Genomic DNA, 25366 nt, shown 5'->3' with positions numbered 1-25366 from the left:
ACAATCAATTTAATTAAATAGATAAATTTGCATCACAGTTGCAAAATGGGCAATTAGTAACCAAATAGGTTGTTGAACTTCTTTTTTTTTCTTTTCGAGGGGAAAATAGAGAATAAAATTGATAAATTTGAAAAATGATAATTATTAAAAAGTGAGTTTAATCTTAATTTATTCTTATAAAATTTGTTCTTACAAAAATATGTATATGTTTATAATATAAGAATTATCATTCTTATATAATATAATTTGACTTATTAGTTAATATAAGATTTTCAGCATTAATTAATTTAATAAATTTGTAATTTCTCTAGTGTTGTTTGATATGAGGAATGTTTTATAAGCTTCAGTTGGCAATTTATGTTGTAATAACTTGTAAAATTAGTCTTAATTTGATGCTGTTGTACTTACTATAATAGAGCATTTTTTTCGAAAGTGAAAAACATTTAGTTTATCGACAAAAAAAAACTCAATTAGGTTGGCTCACGTGTCTTCATAATTTTCCACATGAAAGACATATATACATTTGTTGAAAAATATTTATAATATTATTTTATTGTGCTGCCTGTTTTTTCAATGATTTTTCTTGAATGTCAAAATTTATCACTATAAAATTCAATTATAAATATAAATATATAAATATAGACATGAAGATAAACTTAAGTCTAAGATATTATTATCTAGAGTTAAAAGTATGATAATTAGTTACTTTTACTTATTTTATAATATTTTATTTTGAAATTTAATTTTTAATTTCCATCATATTAGTTTTTTCTGCATTTCAAAGAGAATGACTAAAATAATTATGACTATATTTTGTATTCTCTTTTACGCTGTCAATAAAAATTAATTTAGTTCATTAAAATAAACTTCCAAGTTAACAATTGGATAAATGTTGATTTTTTTTTTAAATTTAGTAATTAAAAGCATGAAAAGAAATATATCGACTATAAACTGCAGATTTTTCTAAAGTTTTGGAATTAAATAAAATAAATAAATAATATATTAGAAATTAAAAAAGAAAGTTTCCGCCATCTAATTAATAAATTTGTAGTTTCTCGTGCGTTTAAATAAAAAGAATGACTAGGCATTAAATAAAAAACAATCCATCAAGTAGCAATACTTGTATAGTCTGCTTTATTTAATAGAAAAAATATGATTGTAAAAGTTTTAGTAATTTTAATTTGAATTTATATGAACTGTTATATTTCATCTAATGTAAGATAATTGTAGCTGGAGGTAGAGAGAATAATCTTTAATAGAGAATCTAATTGCTATAAAAGAAAGATTAATTAAATACTAAAATCAACCACATGTTAAATCAAATGGTTCTCATTTCTTTAGTGAAAAGTCTCATTTAGTAACTGGAAATAGAGCCAAAGATTTTTGTTGTTTGCGTTTGATAATTCAAAAATATCTCATAAAACTTCAAAGAAGTAGAAGTTGCGTGTGTTAATTATATTTGTCAAAAATAAAGCATTTTTGGTTGTGTTAAATCAGGATATCTCCTATCAATATTAAGATATTCCTTTTAAGGAATAAAAATACTAAAATAAATGGTACCTTCTTCTAACAAAGTATTTCTTTTTTTCTCATTTCATCTATAATGATATTTTATTTTTATATGAATTCTCAATTTTAGACTTAATTAAGTTTAGGTATTTGATACATTTAAAAACTTTTAATTAATTGTTAATAATTTTTTTATAATGTATTAAGTATTCAATAAATTTATATTTATATTTTTTAATATTCTTCTGTTAACTAGGTCTATGACCACTATGCCGGTAAAGTGATCTCGTGATTATTAGCACCTTACACATGTTTTTATATTATTTTATTATTTTTAATTTTGTAATTTTAAATTTTATAGTTTTCTAATTTCTTAGTTTTATAATTATATAATTTTAAACTTTATAATTTCATAATTTTATTATACTTAAATTAATATTTATTAATAATAAGTTAATATTTTTTTAAATAAAATAACATAATTTAAGTTGACTTTTATTTTCTTGAGAAAAGAAAAAGCTCAAATGATTTTTGTTTTTTGAATTTTTCAACCATCCTATTTAAATGGATTTTTTCAAAAAATAAATAACAAGTTTATATAATCAACTCTGAATATTTTCATGAATGTTTTAAATTACGGCTCTCCAATGAAGTAAATTATAAAAGTTACAAATATAAAAATGTGTCAACATTTTCTTTTAGTTATTAATTTTAATACGAATGCAATGCAATATAAATGGTAATATAATAACAAGTTATCATGTAATATTTATTAGCCTTTATAATAATTGTCATAAGTAAAATACCTTCAGATCAAGTACCTGAAAATCTTTTAAATTAATTTAGTATTTGTATAAATTCGTCCACTAATCAATCATTCAATCCCCCTAATATAAAAAAATTAAGCTGCTGAAAACCTAGCTAGTTTTGCGACCCAATCACTAGCCAAGGTTGAAAAAACACAAAAAGGAAAGGAAATAAGAAAAAATAAGACATCAATTAAAGTTTATGTACCCTATCTGTGAGTTCTTACTAGAGAAAAATATGAGTTAGATTATAAATTTACATGGCTATCAATATCATACATGTAGCCGTTGAAGGAACTATAATTGCATATACATATTAAAACTTAAATACCATAACTAGTATAATTCAGACCTCGAAATTGACTTGATTTCTTTCGTACTCTACCAGAATGGGAACCTGTAATGTAGACCCCAAGTTAATAATATACCTTTTCTTGTAATAAGCTACACCATGTCTTTCTACAATGAGTCAAAATGCTTCTGCAATTTGTTCATCAAGTTTTGAACAACATTACCAAGTTCCTTTCTTCTTCTGTATAATACACCAATTGAAAACTCTACACACAGTAGCTGCCAAAATGAATGCAGGTAAAACTAATACAAGCCTCTGATTGCCAATATAATTGCATATTTTATATGGTTGTCACTATTGTCTAGGGCAGACACACATGGATCGGTGTGACAAGTCGGCCACAGATGATTTTTGACTGAGAGAAAAAAAATATGGAACAACAGTATTGAGATTTATATTCCATTTCTTTATTTCAAAATTGGAAACATGAAAATTTTGTTGAGATTTTAAAAGGATGAAGTTCATTATATGTACACAATGGCAAGAAACCTTACTCTACTGATACATTAGAATCTACTTTAAAACAGGTGACAACCATAAAACTTTCAGATATATTTATGCTATCGTAGTCGAAAAACAGCACTTTCAAATCTAACCTTCAGCTGAGTCGTTGAAACCAGTCACGGATGAACTTTGGATCCCAGTTGGTCCTCACTAACTGTACTATTTGATGCTGTTTTAACAAAACTTGATCGCAGAGAGAAGTTGCTATCAAAATTGTCATTACCTGAAAGTATTAGAGTCCTGCAGATAAGAATATTGTAATGTTGTTTACGGCATAGACCAACTTGATCCTCCAACTAAAAGATTAGAAGTATGAACCAGGAAGAAGAGAGGCAAAGAGCAAGAAAAAAAAAAATTCAATGATCAAGAAACGTAAAACAAGATATCAATTTAGAACGCAGTTTACCAACTCCCGATATTATAATTTCCATCACATTTAGCAAGCTTTAATGTTCTAAGTTATATTTTGCCAGTAATATTGAGGCTGGGATATTGGAATTTGAGCAAAACAATATCAGAGTTTCATAGCATTGCTTCTTAGCAACATTGTTGTCGTGGAAGTATGGCATGATGGCAGCACCATGCTTGGGACCCATGGCTAAGCTACATGTATCAAATACGATGCATATCCAATATAGCAATATGCTTATTTTGAAAATAATAAGACACAATACGTGACTATTGAAATATGTAAAAAAAAAATCTTAAAATATAATAAATATATAATTGGAATTGTGTAAATCCAAAATACAATCATATTTATTAGACATTGTCAAAATAAAAAATTATAAATTATTGTAACTATAAAAGTATGAGTGTTTATAAATTAGATACTTCACCCATAAATATAGGTAGTGTCCTAAAAAATCTAATAGAGATATGTGATACAAATTGAAGTATCATAGATGATGGATGGTAAACTTTTAATGAGAGGGGGTATTTAGAAATTTGTCACAAATGTTTTCAAAAAACTAAACCAATTCCAAATTTGTTTAGTGTGTGTTCAGTGAGAAAGGCAATGTCTCCATCTCAGGAGTGCTGTCTATTCTGGCAACTATGCACCATCTGATAACTCATTCTCTGCCGCTACTCTTAATCTCAGCAAATTAAGCATTGGCTTCATTTCTTGCCCTTGGCCCCCTCTCTGTTTTCACATCTCAAGTCTCACCACCTCTCAGCTATCTCTTACAAACTCACTAAACCATGATCCAACCCCAAGAAGCCACAGTCCTGAACAATTACTGAATCCACCATAAACCGTAATACCCAATTAACAGAATACTGTTAATCACCTTGAATCCTTCACTTTTGTTGACATGTAATGTTTTTATTTTAATTATTATTCGTGTATAGGAACCCAACTTTAGGGTTAGAGTTTAAGGGAGTGCCTTGACTCTTTGTATTCTGCCCCTTTGTACTCTATATATACAGTAGTAAAACTGTAACAGTGTAAGAAAACATTCACTGTTTTACTTCATTAATTTCTTCAAGTGGGGACAAAGGGATGCACCAAACAAATACTATCTTTCAGAGAAAGTACACAGGAAGAATCCAATAGGGAAAAAAACAGAACCATTGCGATACTTGATGTGACTGTGGATAGGATAAATTAGTTTAAGATCTTGGAAGAAGGTTGACAAGAAGTGGGATGAGGATGAGAAGAAAATCGTCAAATTTTTCAAGATAATAGAAACAAGATTTTCACTTAATAGATATTTGTTTGGATACTAAGATAACCTATGGTGTGCTTGGCTAATCCTTTAGTAGTTTAGTATTCAGGTTAATTTGGACATAAGGGTGGGAAGGAGAGTGTTTGACCACTCCTTCCACACACCCCTCCTTCTATATAAGGAGAGCATAGGTCATACTTTTACATACCTTCCATAAATCTGAAATCTAGAAAGATTTTGAAAAAGAGTCTTCATTCTTCTTCAGAAAGTTCTCATCGTGGAATTTTCAAGTGGCAATCCTCTTTCTTGCTTAGCTCCATACGAGTGGCGTAAGGTTGATTCAAAGCTCAACCATTCATGTTAGTTTCAAAAACTAGCAAATATTTTGGTAACATCTTACCATTTTTTGTCCTTCGTTCTTTGAACTTTTACTCATTTTCTTGTTCTATTCTTGTCTTCTTCTTTGAGGATCACATCCTCAACACTCTAAACCATCCTTGATCAACCAAGAACACCTCCATCTAAGCCAAACCATAACTCAACATAAGCTCACAGCCTTTGCCCAATTGAGGCACCAAACTATGAAGCAAGGGCATAGCTTCTTCAGTAACCTGTTCTAGTGTCTAACATTGACGCATGTATGACACAAGTCCAACACAAGTCTTACAATGATGTTAGATGGATGGATTTGATCCATTTTTGTATTAGGAAATAATGTATTCATATTCTTATACTTGACTAACTTTTTTATATATGATTTTGAATATATAAATCTTGATTGACAATGTAAATAATTCACAATGATATTCAATATACATGAGTATGTCTCTGTGTGCCCATGTCCTCATGTCCAACATTAAGGAGATTATAGGTGTTGCAATCAGTGTAGTAAGTATCGTACAACTCACGATACGAAACGTACTATACGATACAAGTGTTTGGTGATACGAATCGCATGGTGTATCATTTTTGTTCATGAATTGTGTTCTATACGATACGATTTAGGCCTGAATTGTACAAATCGCAATTCGAAACGCGATACAGGTTGAAATTGTTACTGAATTGGGTCGGGTCGACCCACCCATTTGAAACCGTAATTTTTTTCCCTTTTGTATTTTCGCGTGCTCATTAACGTTATCTCTTCTTCTAATGTCATCTCCTTCATGTTGCCTACCCCCTCGCCTCTCTTCTCTTCTCTCCTTTCTCATTCCTTCCTTTGTTTTTATCTGCGTCTGAGCGAGCAACAATGGTCGCGTCGTGGTCGTGGTGTGGTGGTCGTGCAATGGTCCCGCAATAGTCACGCGGTGGTCGCGCAATGGTGGTGCGGTGGTTGTGCAGTGTTCTGGTGGTGTTCGCGCAATGTTCTGTTGGTGTTCGCACAGTGTTCTAGTGGTGTTCGTGCTTCTGGAGTTTTTGTTAGAGCTGTCAAAATGGGTTGGAACCCGCGAGCCAACCTGGCTCACCACGGGTTCGGGTCGGGTTGGGTTGAAACTTTTTTACAAATTTCAGTATGGGTTAATTTTTGACCCGGCTCATTTAGAACCTGACTCATCCGGGTTGAACCCGTGGTGAGCCGGGTTAACTCACCAACCCGCAGATAAAAGGGTTATACAAGTGTTTTTTATTAAGTTGAGCTTTACATTTGGGTCATGTTAGGTTTTTTTTTTTAACCAACACATAAATCATTTGTATTTTTTTTATTTTGGTTTGTATTTGAATTGTATTAAAGTTTATTTAGATTTTAATTAGAATTATAATTTTGTTTTGACTTAAAATAAAATAAAAAAATTGTATCTTTTTTAATTAAGTAAACCTGTGAGCCAACCCGTTTAACCCGCTAACCCGTGGTGGGTCGGGCTAGGTTCGAATTTTTTGGCTTGCTAAAAAGTGAGTCGGGTTGGGTTGCCTCACTAAATCATCAACCCGTGGTGGGTCGAACCGGGTCGGGACGGGTTACCTGTTTTGACAGCTCTAGTTTTCGTGCAGTGGTCTCATGGTGTTGGTGTAGTGATCTCGCGATGGTTGCGCAGTGCTGCAGTGGTCGCGCGGTGCTGCAATGGTGGTCGCGCAGTGTTGTGGTGGTGGTCACGCGGTGTTGCGGTGGGGGTTGTGTGGTGGTGTGTCTCCTCTATTATGTGCAAGGAGGTTCTCACGTTTTTGTGCCTCAAACGTGAGTAAATCATTTATATATATATATATATATATATATGTTACATTTTTATAATGTTATAAAATGTTTATGAATCGTAAGATTCACAACGATTCACGATTCAAATTTAAGCTCTTTGATACACGATACGATTCACGATTCAACTACCATGGTTGCAATCATGGCAGTTGAATCACGATACAAATTATGTATCAAAGAGCTTATATTTCGTATCGTCAATAGTAAGATTCAAAAGCATTTAAAAAATGTAACATATAAGACATATAAACATGTAATTAACAATAACAACCATATTCAAAAAGAGTGGTTGTATTGATGAGCATGTTAGATTAATGTTATAATGGTTAGATTGGGTTGTGTTGTATGACCTAATTCCTTTGTTAAATGGAAAAATAAAATGGGCAGATAAATGTTTGGCCAAAAGAGTATCAGAAAGAAAAGACAAAATTAGGGTTGTCTTCTCTTATGTGTGCTCATGCCTTTTCATTTTCTGAGGGCACTGCCTCTGCCTCTTCCTTTTCATATGGGAGCCACTTTGCCTCTTCCTCTTCACAGAGGACCCGTTGTGCTACTAAAGAAACCATTCATGGCAATCGAAGTAAGGAAATGCAGGAAGTATGCATTTCTTCTAGCTCAGTTCACATAATAAAATGAAGCAGATTAGGAGTTTTTCAAACCAGGGTCATGCGACCCCACTCATTTTAGAGTCAGACCTAAATCCACAATTCAAGATGTATTTCTTGTTAGAATCGCAATTCTTGCAACTTAGAGAGCAATATGAATGATACAACAACGACTAATGTATCGTGGCGATTGCAAATCGTATCTATAGCATGATATGAATCATGTATCATGCGACACTAACTACCATGGTTGCAATATCGATGTCATGTCTACTGTTTGTGCTTCATAGGCACCAAATCTGCCACATAAATGGCCCAAACTTCACACAAATATAACAAAATTTCAACCTAGCTCATCTACCTATAGCTTCTGCTAACAATCCCAAACCTTAGTTAAGCTTGAGTAGCTAGATCCTAATATTCAAGAAGCCTAAGTCGGCTCTTATGAATACTCCATTGACTTAATTCAGTATGGATGAATATAGTCATAAATCTCAACAGAAGGAATCAAGCAATAAAAGAAACCACACGTATCAGTTTGTATATCAACCCAAGTTAATAGAAAAAAAAAAATCTTAACGATAAAATGCAGGGAAAAATACCTCCACAAGATATAGACATAAATGTTCAAATACCTCCACAAGATATAGACATAAATGTTCAAATACCTCCACAAGATATAGACATGAATGTTCAAGTAGCACATTAGGGTAATCGTATCATGTTTCTCCACTTGTCCTTCAGATCAACCTAAAAAATAATTGTTTTTCCAAAATCAGTTTGATATTACAGGTACAATTCCAGGAAGAAACACACAGCAAAGCATTTTGGGCAAGAAATTGCTTACTCCACTTCTGTTGTCAAATATGTTACTGTAAAAACTTCTGATCGTTGCCCAGTTTCCTTCTCCAAACCTGTATAAGAAAAAAAAATATGGTGAATGAGAACATGAAATCTTAAGGCACAAAACTATTACAAATTTATTAGCTTCCCAATGCACTTATATCTAATATCACATTTAACCAGGAAAATTTATGGTTTGACTAGTTTAGAACAAGTGCATACATTTTTACACCAGCCCTTAGTGTCTCCTCTTCCAACGAACTCCATTTCCTTTTCTTCCTCCTAGGCTGTATTACTTGTGGCGAGTTGTCTATTGAATCATCCCACTGGAAAATAAAAGGACATAACTTATATGTCAATGCCAAACTCAAAAACAAAATGGCAACCAAATTGAAAGTATCAGCAGCAGGAAAAAGAATCCATCAAAAAGAGACTATTAACCATCTTAATGATCAACATCATCTTTGGGAATCCACATGCCACTGGATCAATTGGTAGCAAGGTTTCACATGTGGTTTATACATCATGATCACTATTGCAGTTACACCAGTTTCATTGTATTGCAAATATGAAGCCCGGACACGCCTCATCAATGGCATGTCCCGTGTCTGACATCGGACACTGACACTCGTACGACACATATCAATCAAGTGTCCAATTTGAAAGACATTTTTTTGTCTTTAACATGATTTTGACATGACTCCAACACAATGTTAATAACCACAAATTCAATGATTTTCTAAAAAAACCTATAAACTTGTAAATTTATCACATAATTTTCTATTATGATTATAAAAATAAGGAAAAAAATATTATATGATCACTACTTTTCACTTTTTTGGATATTAGATTGATAAATTAGATTCATTTTTGTGTTAGTTGACAATTTGTTAGTTAAAAGTTTGAAACTAATATGTATATGCATGCCGTGTCCCGTGTCCTATGTTTTTCAATTTAGCCGTATCTCCGTATCCGTGTCCATATCCGAGCTTCATAGATTGCAGTTGTTTAGAACTTGTCTAACCACAAGAAAGAAAGCATGGGGAGATGGTAATCCTTGCAGGACAGCTTCCTCCAAGAGATAGAAAGCATTAATCCATGAAAGAAGTTACCTCGACCAAGATAGCATTCTTTACATAAAAACTTAGACACTGGCTAACAATACAACATTAAAGGAATCTGCCCCTAGATTAAAGCAGACAATAAGAAACATTATTACCTCAAGCGTGTGGGCAGTTCTGTTTCGTTCCATTAAGTTGGGCTGATGCATATCACTACAATGAACAGAAGACTTCTTCCCAAGATTGGCATCATTAGACTGAAAAAGTACAATACTCCGGCAAACATTTGGATCTGGTACATCTACATCTGGACTCTGGTTTTCAATAGGTGGCTCAATATTTGTATCACTTGTCGCCAATTTTGATCTTACAACTTCAGATAAATGCAATGCATCAGGAAGAGGATCATTGACCAATGCTCTTAAATCGTAAGAACTTGATTTAAGGGATTCTCTAACTTTTCTGACTTCAGAACTACGAACAGAATCATGTTTGCTCCCTGATTTTGCGGACTCGAGTTCCCCTGAATTATTTATTTTAACTCCCTTATGACATGCACGAATTGTAGAGTGTTTGTGTTTAACACGAAGATTCCGCTTTTGAATTACTATTGGGAAAACAAATGTAAAAAAATGTAAATAACAGTGAAATAGTAGAAGAATAGCATTTATCGAACAGTGTTGTGACTTCTTCATTGAAGTTACTTCCAAATAATGAATGACCAATTTTAACAAATATGCAACATCTTTCAAAAGTTTAAGCCAATTTTAATTTGACAGAATTTTGTAGTGAGTGGAGTCCAAAGTGAGGGAAAAAATACTAATTGGTTCCACTTGACGATAACAATACTAGTAAAGGCAACAGCATATACACATCTTTATTAAAAAATGTTTTGCACGCATTCATATTGCAGTTGATACTCAATGAGACAAACAACAAATTACAAATTGATTTCCCACATCTTTGCTTTCGTGTTGTATACACGAACTAATAACATGTTTAGGAAAATGTTCCACATCCAAAAAATTCACATTCAAGTTGTGAAAAACACAAAAGCTAGAACTAAGAGTGAAAAATCACATCCACGACCCATTTCCAAATCACATCCATGATGTAGGGAATCATTGAGTATCCAAACTCACACTTCTTTCCACAGACAAACACTGTTGCATGCAGAGGCACGCACACCTTGATTAAAAATTCTAAGGCAGTAGATAAAATATTCATATACTTAAACTCAGAGTAATTAAAAAAAACATATTTAAAAAACGTTGCAAGCGAAAACATAGAAACCTGGACAAAGCATGTAGTGGAAACTAAAAACATGCCTCACAAAACCCGACAGCTAAGTTCTGAACAAATTAAGCTTCCACCACTTCCATTAACTACCACAACTTAAACAAGCACTACTGAGTGTAACAACCAAAAATAAATAGCAAGTAACAAACAGTTCAAACTTCAAAGCAAAAAATCGAAATTCAATAATCAAATCTCACAGTCGTTAAAAAAGGTACCTTTATCTCTCTGAAGTGGCAAGTCACACCCACCCACTTCCGGATTCGCATCAATTTTCTCTTCCAATTGTTGCATGGCCTGATTCTCATCATGCATTGCCACATCCTCCATGCATGCATGATCACCATCATTTCCATTATCATGACCATTATCAATCCAGTTACCACTAACAACAAAATCCTCTTTCTGCTTGGTTAAACCCTTCGACATCGCCGCAACCGATTCCAAGAACGAAGGACCCATCGATTCCCACGCTTCGTTCAAATAGGTCATCAACTCTTTCATTGCCTCCCTCCTGCTATTCAAATCCGCCAGCCTCTCGCAAGCCCTAGAATCCCCAAGCGCTGCCTCCACGTCGTCCCGCCACCGCGTCAGCTCGCCAGACATAAGCCCACTCCGGCGCGCCTCCACCGCCGCCACGCGGCCGCGCCAGATCCGCCTCACGGCGCCAGAAAACTCCCCCTCTGGATCATCGGGTGCGGCGGCGAGGTACTTTACAGTGCACTCGACGGCAACGGCTACGTACGCTCGGCGGAGCGCGACAGAGGTGGAGGCACCGTCGATTTCTTCGAGGAGTTCGAGGATTTGGAGCACAGTTTCCGAGAGGGAGGCCTTGAGGAGGAGGCAGCGGAGAGTGCGTAGGAGAAGGGTCTTCTTGAGGCGGGAGTCGGCACCGGAGAGAGGAAGAGCGTTTAGGGCTTTTTGGATTAGGGAATCGGGAACGGAACTGCGGAGGAGGAACTCCATCACCCACCGGGAAATGTCGGTGTCCATTTTTCCGATTTCAAAGTTGGGGAATTTGCGCTCATGGAATTGGGATTTGGAGAGGAAGAGATAAAAATAGTTTCTTTAATTATAATTTTAATATTCTTAATTTTTCTATCAGTAATTTTTAATCTTCTATTTGTTTAATAAACTTAACTAAATTTAAAATTTGTGATGAATTTATATAATTTTAATTGAATTTTATCGTAATTATTTATCTATTAAATATTTTTATATTTTTATATTTTTTAGTTAAATATTTATCAACTAATTTTCTTATTAATTGAGTCATATATAATTATTATTTTATTCTATCACATTTTTTAAATATAAAATTTTATATTTAATGTAAAAAATATATAACTAATGGAAACTACACTGTAAAATATAAAATAAACATAAATGTCATAATTTATATATGTAATGATGAAAAAGATAAACATGAATGTCAAAATTTATGTCTTGAATAGTGTTTGGTGCGATGTAAGAGGAATTATAGAAGAAAAGACAGTGGAATTAAAAATAAAATAATAAAACAATTTATATTAATAGGTACTAGTGGAAACATTGTCGTGTTTTTTTTATTATAGATAATTAATTTAATTAAAAATAACTAAATTTAAATGATTAGTGATTTAAGAAACTAAATGGTAAAATAATTAAATTTATATTAACCATCATTTAAAGAATAAAAGTTGAAATATAGTTATTTTGGTTAAATAAAGTTCTGTAAAATCGGAAAGAAATATGTACAGTACAGGAAAAACAGACAATTTCTTCGTATAAATATGTAAATAGATAAAATTGGTGACGAAATTTGTATACTGAAAACAGGTATGAGACGATTACAGAAAATAATCCTCTCTATTAATGAATATAATAGTTGTTTCAAATTTTATTAGATAAATTGAATTGATTTTGTAGATAGCTTTTTATTGTAGATAATTATTTTAGTTAAAAAAAAATGTTTAGTTGAAAAGAAGGTCAAGTTAAAAAAAAATCATTTAAAATATAAAATTCATAAGAATTTGAATACATTTATTAACTCCAAATATTCTAAATTAGATAAATAAAGTCAAAAGTTCAAGTATTGTTTTATATAATATGCTTAGAGAGAAAATTATTTTGTTTTACTTTGTTATCATTATTCTTTTTATTCATTTTATTGTAAAAGTATGTTAATATTATATAATAGATTTGTTAAGGTTATGATTAAGACATTTTTAAACAAATCAACAAATTTTATTGGTATAATTTTTTTTCTGCTAATAATAACAAATGAAATTATAGGTAAATAAACTTTTTGTTCATTGAATAATTTGTATATAATTTCTAAAAACTATTGTTTTTTCGATATATTAGTCAATGATTTAACACTTTTTACTTCTAAATCTTATAGAGATATTTTATATTATATTTTAAGTATTTTGTAAATAATTTGTGATACTAAAATTATTACTGAGGTATGAGAACCACTTGAATTAAATTATGCATTTGTAAAATAAAATAATTATCTTGATTTTTTGTGAAAATTAATGAACGACAATAAATATATTTTTATAAGATTTATGAATTTGAAAATATTATTTATGACAAAATTAAAATGAATCGTTTTACTTGACACCACGTTTAGAATTTTATGATTTAAAAGTTGTCTCCTTCATTATTTATTTGTTTTTGAAGTTTAAAATATAATTTTATGTCTTCGTATATTTTTTCTCAAAAACTTGTTCGAATATTTTTATCTAATTATAAATTTGGATGTTAATACAATTATTACGTGTGTTGTTGTATTTGTTTTCTCATCTAAAAGATTTCATTGTGTGTGCTAATAAAAAAATTGTTTATTACAAAAAGTTGTTTTTAAGTGCAATTAATATGTTTGGTAAAGGATATATTTGTGATGCTATGTTTAAGTTAAGCGATACCTTTATCTTCTAATAAAATATTTAGTAGTTTTTCTTTAAATATTACAAAATGTGAAAAGTTGTGAAATATGGCATGTTATTATTACAAAGGTTAAGAAGTTTAGTAAGAGACTATTCAAATGATATACTTTTGAGTTACAAAGTTGATTACAAAAGAATAATTAAGATTCTTTGTTTTCATAAAGGTAATGAATATATTTTTAGAAATGAGTGATTTTTGTGAAACTTGTAGTATTGTGTTGTCATCTGGTGATAATATTATGTGTGATTCTTCTTGTTATGACATTCAATATGTGAAACTTCTTGAGATTATTCAAAGATATATTAATCCAAATTGGATTTCTGTTTCTGGTGATACGAAATCAATTATTGGTATTATGTTTTTCTTTGGGTGGAAATGCAATATCATGAAAGTCGCTAAACAAATTGTTGTTTCATGATCTACCATGAGAACTGAGATTATTGCTTTAGATACGGCTACCGCTCAAGCATAATTTCTTAAAATAAAATCTATATGATTACCATTTTTAAATAAGTATGAACCTTCTATCTCAATGCATTGTGATGTTAGCAAAAAAGATGTCTCCACTACCCCTTTGAAGCTAAAGATTTTGATGGATACTCAAGCAAAAATACTACAAGATTAAAGGAAGTTCAAGATAAAGATATAGAGTATATAGGGTGTCAAGTTACTCTAGATAAAGAGGAAGCAAAAGAAGAATAATCAGTCAAATCATCTCCCTTCACAAGTAAAACCATTTTCTCACGCACATAATCAATTAAGGTTAAAACATAATTAAATTATGTTTCTACATTTTTTCAAAATTAAAATATCTTTTGAATTGAAACTGATTTTTAAATCAAGTATTCTCTAACTATATCTTCTCCTAAAAATCATATTTTCAGCAGGGAATAAAAATTGATTTTCGAATCTATTTGATTTGACTTTATTTAATTAAATTGTGTTTTTACAGATTTTCAAAAATAAAAATATATTTTGAATTGAAACTGATTTTTAAATCAAGTATTCTATAACTATATTTTCTCCTAAAAATCATTTTTTCTGGTAGAGAATAAAAATTGATTTTCGAATTTATTTGATTTGATTTTTGAATTAATTGAATTATTTTTTTGAAGAAAACTCAAGTAAAACTTTTTAAATAATCCAATTTGAGAAGAAAAAAAAAACAACACACTACTATCGAGAGGAAGCAAAAAAATATTGATTAAGTTTTTGCCTTTGTTATTCAAGTTCATTGAGAAAATTCACTTGTGCAAGGAGTTGATTCATGAGCATTCTATCTTTGTACTCTTACTCCAAGTGACAGTGTTCCAACTTTTTTTTTAATTGTAATTTTCATCCTTTGTTTTGTACAAATGAGGTGTTTCATCCCTTGTGTAATTCCATTTTTTTATCAAATAATAATTATTCAATATAGTAGTTGGGACGTCACAAAAGTCCATAAATTAGTTGCAATAATGGACACTTATCTCTATATGAATGACAATCCCATGGAATGAAGTTCTTGACCAGTGGCAGATCTTGACCAAAAAGTTTGAAGGGACCAAAATAATATACTCAAAATTTATATATTTAATTATTGTCACTAATATAACAAAAGTATGTATAATTGAGTTTTGAAATCTCCTTGCATGTTCCTCCTTACAAAAATGACAGGTTTTAAGTTGTATTTGATACAAAACCTATTATAAATAAGTTTTTCTAATTTCATCTATTTATTATCATACATAACAATATGTAAAGAAGTAGATATGTCCTGTTTCCAAGAATATCTCCTCCTTCATCACTATAAAAATATGAATCTATTATTTTATTTTTCATCGATATACATATTTAACAAAAAAAAAGTTTAAGACTAAAAATAATTTATAAAAAATGAATAAAAAATAAAGAAATTGTAATTATTAGAAGAAAAATATATGATCATCAAGCCAAAACTAAAAAATGGTTATGAAAATACATATAGTATATAATTTTTTCTTCTATATTCATAAAAAAATAAATATACAAAAAATTTATCAGATGAAAAAAATACTAACTATTAAATTAATATTTAACTATCAAGAGATTAAAGAGAATTATCTATTTTATCTTAAAAGATGTAAGAGAACACATGAAAAAATGAGAGCAGAAAGAATGAACTTGTGTCTAACTTCCTTTAAAAAAATGCAAAAGTAAAAATTGGTAGAATACATGAGAAACTTAAAAAATAATGAGAGAGAAGATACAAAATATCTTAATAAATGTTTTTCTTTATTATATTTAATTTTATTTTTAAAAAATAACTCAATAATTTTTTTCTTTATTATTTTTAATTTTTAATTTTATTATTTATTAATATTAAATATCATACTTTATAAAATAATAAAAAATTATCTAATTTAATTTCCATATCAATACAATATATATTTTTAAAACTTTTTAAATAGTATATTTTTAAAAATATTTTAAAAAATTTGGGATATATTTTAATGAAAAATTAAAAATTTTGGGGAGGTCGTGGCCCCTGTAAAGGCACAGTATAATCCGCCATTGTTCTTGACTAAACTACACCAAATTATATGAATAAACGTTATGTTTCATTCCGATTATGAAATGTATTATAAATTGTGATAATATTAAGGTTGATCCTATATAATGAAGTTTAATGGATAAGAATGAAGTTATTCTTGACTAAACTACATTGAATTATATATGAATAAATATTATGCTTCATTCCTATGATAAAGTGTATTATAAATTGTGACAATACAAATTAAAATATATGTATTATTATATTTATTTTTAAATACCTTTTAATAAACTCAATGATAATATGAGTCGCAAACTATCTTTTAAATGTTTACCTGATTGTAACCTCATGACAGTTATTGAATCACAAACCACCCTTTAACTTTATTTGAGTAATATATTTTACAACTCAATTCACATTCTTTAAAAACAAACCATAACTCTGAATTATAATGATAAACAACTTGCCTCATACATAAATAATGCGTGTATTAAAATATCAATTATTATTTTTTATTATTCTTAAGAATAAAATGTTTTTTATCCACTAATCACATAATCGCATTTCTTCATTTATCCATTTTTTCACTTTTTAAAGCAAGGAAAAAATGAGAATTTTTAACATTATTTTAAATTTTTGTTCGTCAAGTTGCACGTACCCAAAAAAAAAACACATTATGTCAATTTTTTTTTTAATTTTTAATTTTTTTATTAAAAATAATTATAAATTTTGTTATAAATAATAATTTATATGAAATTTTACCGATTATTTTACAAGCACAAAATGATTTTTATCAGAAAAGTCTATAAAACATATTTATAAATTTTATAATTTTGTAAAAAATAATTATTCATAAAAAATATTTATAATTTTAAATTCTTAAAAAAAATATTTTAATATTTTTTCGTAATTTTTTTTTTAAATTTTAAAAAATATATGAAATATGAAAAAATTCAATAGATGTCAATTCACCTTAGTAATTTGTTGTCCGACTAACTTGTAAGCACTATAATACAACATTTCTAATGAATGCATTTAATGACTAAGAATGTTCAAGTAATTAAAAAGGTGACTGTTATAGGTGAAATTTACGAAAAGTGAAAAATAAAAACAAATGCAAAAAAAGAATAAGTTGTGACAAAATTCTCAAAAATCACATAGGGTAAAGGAATAAAATATAAAACTCAATTTACTTAATTGCCAGGTGTTGACTATAGTTATAGTATAAATTACTTATTTTCTTGAAGCATTTTATTGCTAATTTAAGCATAGATGTTTATCTGAACTCAGAACTTTGAATTTAGAAAAGTAATTTTTCATTAGTATTAATAAAATCAATTGGGTATTATAGATTCAATTTATAATTTTTCAATATTTGAATTAATTTTCTAAAAAATATTTGTAGGCTTTTGTTTAAATAATTTTCTGTGGTCTTAAAATTATTTTCAAAATATGATAAGCCAGGATTGAATAGTGAGAGATCTAAAATTACAAGGCATCATAATGTGAAGCATTCATTATATACCTTAAGGAAGAAAAGTATTTCTAAAAACATGTAACCTGAAATGACCACACATTGTAAATATATTATATGAAGAAGCTTACATATATAATAATACCAACCATTAAAATGCTGATAAATTTTTAAATCTATGAATCTATGAAATTCAATAATGAGTATACCAACTCAAATAAGTAAAAAATCAGATTTCAAACAAACTAAAATATAAGATAACATTACAAATTACTTATTAATTAATGTTAGTATACGAACACATTTATTTAATTTATCTTGTTTTTTTTAAAAAAAAAAAACTATGTACACACCAAAACTAAATAACTTCATTATTTTTTTCATATTAAATATCATTAAAGTCCCAGATTTTTCATATCATTCATATATGGAATGACATTGAAAGTGAAATTGAAATGTGCTAAACCCAGTTGGAACTTTCACTCAAAAACGCAACAAGGATTACAACAAAATAAAACCATGTATGTAAATCAAATTGGTGTATATAAAGACATTGTTGGTAGCAACAAAATCTACAACGAACAAGTGAACTGGTTTATGTTTCCCTTTCTCTGGTCACCAGCATGACCAGGAGAAAGGTGAAACTTGCATTCATAGAAAACGATTCTGCAAGAAAGACAACATACAAGAAAAGGAAAAAGGGAATGCTGAAGAAGATTGAGGAACTGAGCACCCTTTGTGGAATTGATGCATGCGCTATAGTTTATGGTCCCGATGATCATGAACCAGAGGTTTGGCCATCGCATTGTGAGGTCCAAAGGGTGGTGGGAAGGTTCAGGAACATGCCTGCAGTGGAGAAAATCAAGAAGATGGTGAACTAAGAGAGCTTCATAGGGCAAAGAATCCAAAAGGGTAACCAACAAATAGTGAAACTTATGAAGGACAATGCGGAGAAGGAGTTGACGTTGTTCATGTTTCAGTGTCTTGCTGAAGGTAGGGTTTTGCCAGATGAAAATAACATGACTTTGGCTGATTTGAATCTCCTTTCATCAGTGATTGAACAAAACCTTAAAGACATCGGTAAAAGGTTGCAAACTCTGAATGTTGATCAGATACAACCAAATCAACAACCCCAGATGCAAACATCAGTGTTCCAATCACAGTTGAAAACAACATCATACCAACCCCATTTGCAAATGGCTCTTATGAGTTCTGGACATGGGTTGGATATGGATGTCAATCCCATGCAAAGGTTGTTGTTCATGAACTTGGTTAATGGTAATATAGATGAGACAATAATGTCTCCATTTGGTGATCCTAATCTCTAGTTTTGGCCAAACCTAGGCTTGTTATGTGTTTGTTGTTGATCCTATATGTTTCAGTTCAATTTTGATTTGTTTGTTGTTTTTCACTAATAGGTAGACAAAAGGGTAAGTTATTCATTGTTTTGTCTCAAGTGGTTTTTATTTTTTTATTTCTTTATATTTTAAAATATTAAAAAATGTTATCATATTATAAAAAAAGTTGTTAAAATATTATTGTTCTTCTTCTATACGTTCAAATCGAATAAATCAAATAGTTTTGCTGCACGTGTTCCTACTTGCAGAACATCATTATGGATAATGAGTGTTTTGCTTTTGAAAATCTAGTGTCTTATATAATAAATAGTTTATAATAAATAGTTAAGAATTTTAAAGTGGTGAAAAAAAATGTGGCTCAAAATGAGAGAGTTTCGTGATGACTAAGGAAAATGATGCAGTATGTTTCATGAGATAATTTACTATGGTTTGGTCCGTCTATCAAATTGGCGAGCCAATTGTCTTGACCATCGACCCATATTTTTTTAATATTTAAAAATTAAAAATAACTAAAAATATATATATTATATAAACAAATTTTATAAACAAAAATTTTAAAAATTAAAAAAATTTTAAAAAAAGGTGATTTGCTAGTCTGTCGGTCCGCTTTGAAACGGGACGTGTTGCAATATCTAACCCGTTTTCTAGTGACGGACTAATCCGACCCGATCCATTTTGACGAGTCAAGGACGAAGCAGGCCAAAACGGACCGGGTTGATAAATATAGAAAAATAAAATGCAGTTATTTTTTTCCTGTTATAAGTTGAATAATTGATAGTGATTATATTTCAAATTTAATAAGTACATTTTAGTTTTTATTAATTGAGATTCAATTTAAATGATTAATTAAGAATTAATTTTATATTTAATCTTGAATGATTTGATTGGATTTTGGAAAAATTATTTTTATACGCATCAATATGAGGTTAAATCTTATAAATTTGCTGAATTCTTAGTATAGTGAATTTTATTTTTGGTCTCGTGATGTATTTAATATTCGAGTTTTATCTCATTGAATTCAGCATGTATAGTAGTCTCGGATAAGAAATTTAATACCTCACCTCTAATTTTAACAAAAGTTTAACACTTTAATTTCAATTTCAAAAATTTAAGATGAAATATGATGGAAAATTATGAGTCAACTAAGTTATTGATTTTATAAATAAAAAAATGATTATATAATAATTTAAACTAATAAAAACCGTTGAAAAAACTATTTTGGACCACTGCAGTTTTGGGAAGTGTTCATTGTATTTATTCATTTTTTAAAGTAATGAGAAGAGGTTAAGTTCGGCTATATAATATTTGTGGTGGATTTTATATATGAAAGTATATCGACTATCAATAATACGCGTATGTTTATAATCTTAACTAAATTTTAATGCTGAAAATGTTTCTAATACATATAGGTGTGAGAAAACAAGTCTGTCCGACTTTGGTCCGTTAGTGGTCCATTAAAAGTGGATTGGGTTGGCTTACCCATCCAACAAAAACGGATCATTAATGATAACTTGTACTGTACAAGATAGACTAATGTATCAATTGTTGGTTTATAATTTTTTTTAATTTCTTTTCAAAATTTTTTTATTTTTTATTTTTACAATTTAGTTATATAAGCATATAAATGATACTAAAACCATATTTAATCATATAAAATACTTTCTAAACTTTTAATGGATTAGTTAATATTTTTTATTAGATAGATTAAAATAATTATTATATTTACATGTTAAATTACTCTATTATAACTAATAATTAGAACTTAAATTTTAAGTATTAATAACTTAAATTATAATACTATTATATATCTGCTCCTTTAAAAAATATAATATAAACATTTATATTTTAATTATTTGTTATTTTATTTTATTTTTTTAAATGGGTTTTTGATCTGTTAAATTAACGAGCTGGATGGATCAGGTCAGTTGATGGGTTGAAATCTTCGACCTGACATGTCTCTCTTTAATACAACCCGTTTTGCCATCCCTTTTATATTTCAACCATTTTTAATTTTAATTTACCTTTGAAAAATATGTAAATTACATTATGTTGATACATTATTCTCTTATAACACATTTGGAATTTTTATTTATTTGTAGGAATTGTTTAAACTTGTCCTTGTTTTTACAAAGAATTTTTCCATTGGCCGGTTACGAATATAAGTGTGTACATATCCACCACATCCTCATTCATGTACTCTTTAAAATTCTTATTTGTCATAATCTTTATTACCGTTTAAATTATTAAAATACTTATAGTTGATCAGGTAATATACATATACCCTTTAATATCCATCTTTGTTCTCTATTTTTAATTTTATTTATACCCTTATTGATTCTAGCTATACCCTTTCCTCCTTTATTCTAATAGTTTGACTTCTTTTATATCCACAAAATCCACTTACATCTCTAAGATATTTTTACTATTATCACAACCTTTGTACGATTATATTCAAATGGTGTATTATTGACTATAGCGAATCAAATAATTTGAGCCTCACATTTTAATATTACTCATTTTTTATATTTTTATTTATTTATTTCACATGAGAATATCTAACTTTGAGGTAATAAAAAAATTATTTTTTTTATTCTCTTTGATCCTTAATTTTTTTTCATTTGAAAAAATTTTGTTTTAATTAAAAAATTTACATGATCTCCTCAAAAGTTTAACTAAAAAGTTTTCTTTGATCTCTAAAAAAGTTTTCGTCTTACATATCCATAATTATACATTTATTTTTTTTCTACGATTTCGGTCAATGGTGTATCAAATTGTATTAAGACAACATTCAACATTCAATAATATAATAATTTAATGTCATTATCATAAATCTTGTTTATCATCATCCAACATAGAGTGAAGTTCAAAAGATAAAATATTTATGCTAAATTTTACTATTATTAGTTTAATATTGAGTTAAATATGTTTTTGATTCATTAACTTTCAATAAAAATTGAAATTAGTTCCTCTTTAAAACTTTCACTTATTCCTTCGGCTTTAGAAATGTGTACTTAATCCTTTTACTTTCAAATAATGACTAATTTCAATTTTCACGTAAAAGACCCAAAACATAGTTTATATAAAAGAAGAAATTTCACATTAGAATTTAGAGAAAGGAATATAAAGAGACATTTTGATAAATGTTTTGATTGTCATGGAATTTTATTTCTTACTCTATTTTAAAATGTATATAATTAAAATTTATTTCTAAATATTTGATATTGAATAAACTGTAATAGATTTTTTTTTATATTAAATATTTGATAATATCATATTTTCTTTTTAATGATATTTTATTTTTTGATAAAAATTAAATAGTTGATATTGAAATATTAAGAAAATTGGTGCATAAGTGTAGGTATACCTAAATACTCAATGATGATGAGAGTGATACAAAAGTTTTATATCCATTGCATATCCCATTGCATATCGATATAGAGAGTGAGTAATTTTTTTCTTTAGAGTTTGGTATAGAATAATGAAACTCATGTCCTTCTCACTTGTCATCCCTACTAAACAATATAAATACTATAAATCCAATAATTAAGTTTCTCACTATTCGAATTAATTCTCAAAAATCAATTATTTTTTGGTTTAAGTCATCTTTCTTTTATTCCTTTCATTGATATTTAAAAATTACCTTTTTAAATAATTTTTTAGTCATTTAAGATTTATAAAATTGTGTAAATGATTTATCAGTTTTGTAAATCTTTGTCATTATTCATTATTTTAAAAATTTATTAAATATTATTTTTAAATATTTGTAGATATCTTTAAACATAGATATCCCCGGAAATAATGACCAAGTAATAAGTTAAAGTTTTCTTTTCATATTGAATAGCATATAAACTTATCCATGCAACCCAACCCATTGTAATTCCTACTTTTTTTGGTAAATTGTTTATTAAAATATGTACTTATAAATATAACAAAAGTACTCATAAATCCTAAGTTTAAATATTTATAGTTAAAAGTGATATAAAATAAATTTTTATATGATTTTATTTCTACCGATAAATTTCCATAATGTATTCCTTTAGAAAAATTTCAAGGGTGGTATAAAACTTAATTTATGTCCGTAATTGGTTCAAATGAAAATAAGTATATCTTGATATGATAAAATTCTGACCAGGGATGGTAAGGGATCGAGTAAGATACGAATGGTGCCTATTTGCAATACAACTTGCAAGAAAAATATTCACCTGCTACTCGTTCGTTTATCTGTTGGATACTCCCTTAAAAAGTACCTGCAAATTTTTTTGAAACCTGTGTGTACTCGTAGATACCCACAAATATTTAAAAAAATATATATTTTATATATTTTTTAAATAAAATATAAATAAAATTATAAAAAATATAATATAATATAATATAATATAAATATAAATTAAATTTTAATTTTAATTAAATTTAACCTAATAAAATATATTTTTAATTTTAATTAAATTTAACTTAATAAAATATTAATTTAATTTAATTTAAATTTTTGATGTTATAATATAAATATAAATTAAATTTTAATTTTGATTAAATTTAACCTAATAAAATATAAATTTAATTATAATTATAATTTAATTTAATAAAATATATATTTTATTTTATTTTATTTTTTTGTGAGTAATGGGTATCTCTGAATACGGATAATATGATATTCACATCCCACTTATTTATAAGAGAAATTAAAGTACTAGCTACTTACTATCCATGGATAATAAATGTCTATAAATACTAACTATCCGTTACAAATTTTATCCATAAATACTTATATATATATATATATATGAATATTTTTACCATCCTAATTGTGACAATAATTACTTAATCAACTAAATATGGATATTTTTAAGATCCTCATGACAATAATTACTTGATCAGCTAAAATCTCAATCGAAGGAAATTCCAAAGAAGTTCAAGGAACTCGGTAACCTTTGCAACATTAATTGAGTACAAACCCAATTTTTTGTCTAACATACAATTTTGTTCAGTTTTTTTTTTTTCTTATCCACACTGTGTAGATATGTTTTTATTAATTGATAAGAATTTTACAGGTTTGTGTGGACAAATGAACGGGGCTTGAGCCAGGTTAATGTTTTCGGTTCTTCTTAAATTTTTGAAGACTATTTCTTACTGTAGCTCCATTTTCTCTTCCCTCACCCCTATAAAACATGATAACCCGAAATTACCGCTTATTAAAAGTGTCTCTTTATTTTTTTTTCCGATTGTACGGAATATACTTTCGATTTTGGAAAATACATTCCAGAACGTAATAACAAAAACGCTCTGGATTGCATAATGTATAATATATTTTCAAATTTAGAAATATATTTAATTTAAAATACATTATATTTAAATTGCTCTTTATCATATTAAAAAAATATCTTTACTAATAAACACAATACAATGAACCTACACAATAAATAGGAAATATTTATACGAGAATAATCTATGTGAAGTTATTCTATGATCCGTTTCCATTTGATGGTTTCATGAGTACTCTCATTAACATTATTGTACAAATTAGTTTTTGTCATTAAGATATTTAAATTAATCTTAATAATATTAAAGAAATATATTTACTAATAAATACAATAAATAATAAACATAAAATATTCATATTTTATTAATAATATTAAAATAATAATATTTGTAACATCCCATTTAATAAACAAAAGCTATTGAAATAAAATATCACATGATTTGATATTTTGAGTAACACAAGAGAGTATAAAAAAGTCACCATTATAGTCATATGAAATTTACAGGAATTTTAAAAGACTACTCAAAATATAGTACTAGTATAAAACACATAAAATCTCTATAAAAGGGTACTCAAAGAAGGAAACCAGCTACAACGACTAAGATAAACAACAACATCTCCCTACACCGGGTCTAGATCAACATGCGCCTAATAATCTACTCCCACCAATAATGGTGATTATCGTGAAAAGAAAAGCCAAACAAAACACAAAACATAGATAGAATGGTAAGCTAATGAAAATAATTTTTAATAGTTAAATAAACAAGTTATGAAACACAAGCAGCATACAACCAAAGAATAATTCACATGCTTATCTTCATCTAAACAAGTAATGGACTCTCAACTCAATTATCCGAATTATGAGATTGATATAAAATTCTAAAGGAAGTATGCACATGTGCTAGTTTCTAAACTCTGCAAAGTCTATACACAAGGGGTTATCACCTACCACACACAAGGTTAGTATGCCTTGGGCCCAAACATGTCCCAAGACTAG

At 28.4% G+C, this 25366-nt stretch overlaps 1 protein-coding gene and 1 pseudogene across 10 annotated transcripts; one reads left to right on the top strand and one right to left on the bottom strand.

Annotated features, from left to right (window-relative positions):
* Positions 1 to 2487: 2487 nt before the first annotated feature.
* LOC114187915 (uncharacterized) lies at positions 2488 to 11879 on the bottom strand. Of its 10 annotated transcripts, none has more exons than XM_028076322.2 (7): positions 11053 to 11879; positions 9697 to 10145; positions 8700 to 8803; positions 8482 to 8548; positions 8270 to 8384; positions 3264 to 3411; positions 2488 to 2712 (listed from the first exon to the last, which is right to left on the bottom strand). In XM_028076322.2, the coding sequence occupies exons 1-5, from the start codon at positions 11825 to 11827 to the stop codon at positions 8340 to 8342; spliced, it is 1440 nt and encodes a 479-aa protein (XP_027932123.1). In that variant the 5' UTR covers positions 11828 to 11879; the 3' UTR covers positions 2488 to 2712; positions 3264 to 3411; positions 8270 to 8339. The 10 variants fall into 10 exon arrangements, with proteins under 10 accessions (XP_027932123.1, XP_027932124.1, XP_085530928.1 ...); XM_028076323.2 differs by having other exon boundaries at positions 3264 to 3394; XM_085674802.1 differs by having other exon boundaries at positions 2488 to 3022; positions 8303 to 8384.
* Positions 11880 to 18377: 6498 nt separating this feature from the next.
* Positions 18378 to 19082, top strand: LOC114188527 (agamous-like MADS-box protein AGL80 pseudogene; annotated as a pseudogene).
* Positions 19083 to 25366: the final 6284 nt, after the last annotated feature.

The sequence above is a fragment of the Vigna unguiculata genome, chromosome 6 (genome assembly GCF_037176805.1).
Source record: "Vigna unguiculata cultivar grain cowpea cultivar isolate G323 ecotype 2 chromosome 6, ASM3717680v1, whole genome shotgun sequence".
NCBI classification, from domain to species: domain Eukaryota; kingdom Viridiplantae; phylum Streptophyta; class Magnoliopsida; order Fabales; family Fabaceae; genus Vigna; species Vigna unguiculata.
The sequence above is the reverse complement of the archived record's forward strand: the minus strand, read 5'-3'. Positions and strand labels throughout refer to the sequence as shown.

Coding starts and splice junctions, on each gene's coding strand:
- LOC114187915 (XM_028076322.2), bottom strand. CDS start 11,827: ATGGACACCGACATTTCCCGGTGGGTGATGGAGTTCCTCCTCCGCAGT. Junction 10,146..11,052: donor GCCACTTCAGAGAGATAAAG/GTACCTTTTTTA, acceptor TTTTCCCAATAG/TAATTCAAAAGCGGAATCTT. Junction 8,385..8,481: donor TATTTGACAACAGAAGTGGA/GTAAGCAATTTC, acceptor ATTATTTTTTAG/GTTGATCTGAAGGACAAGTG.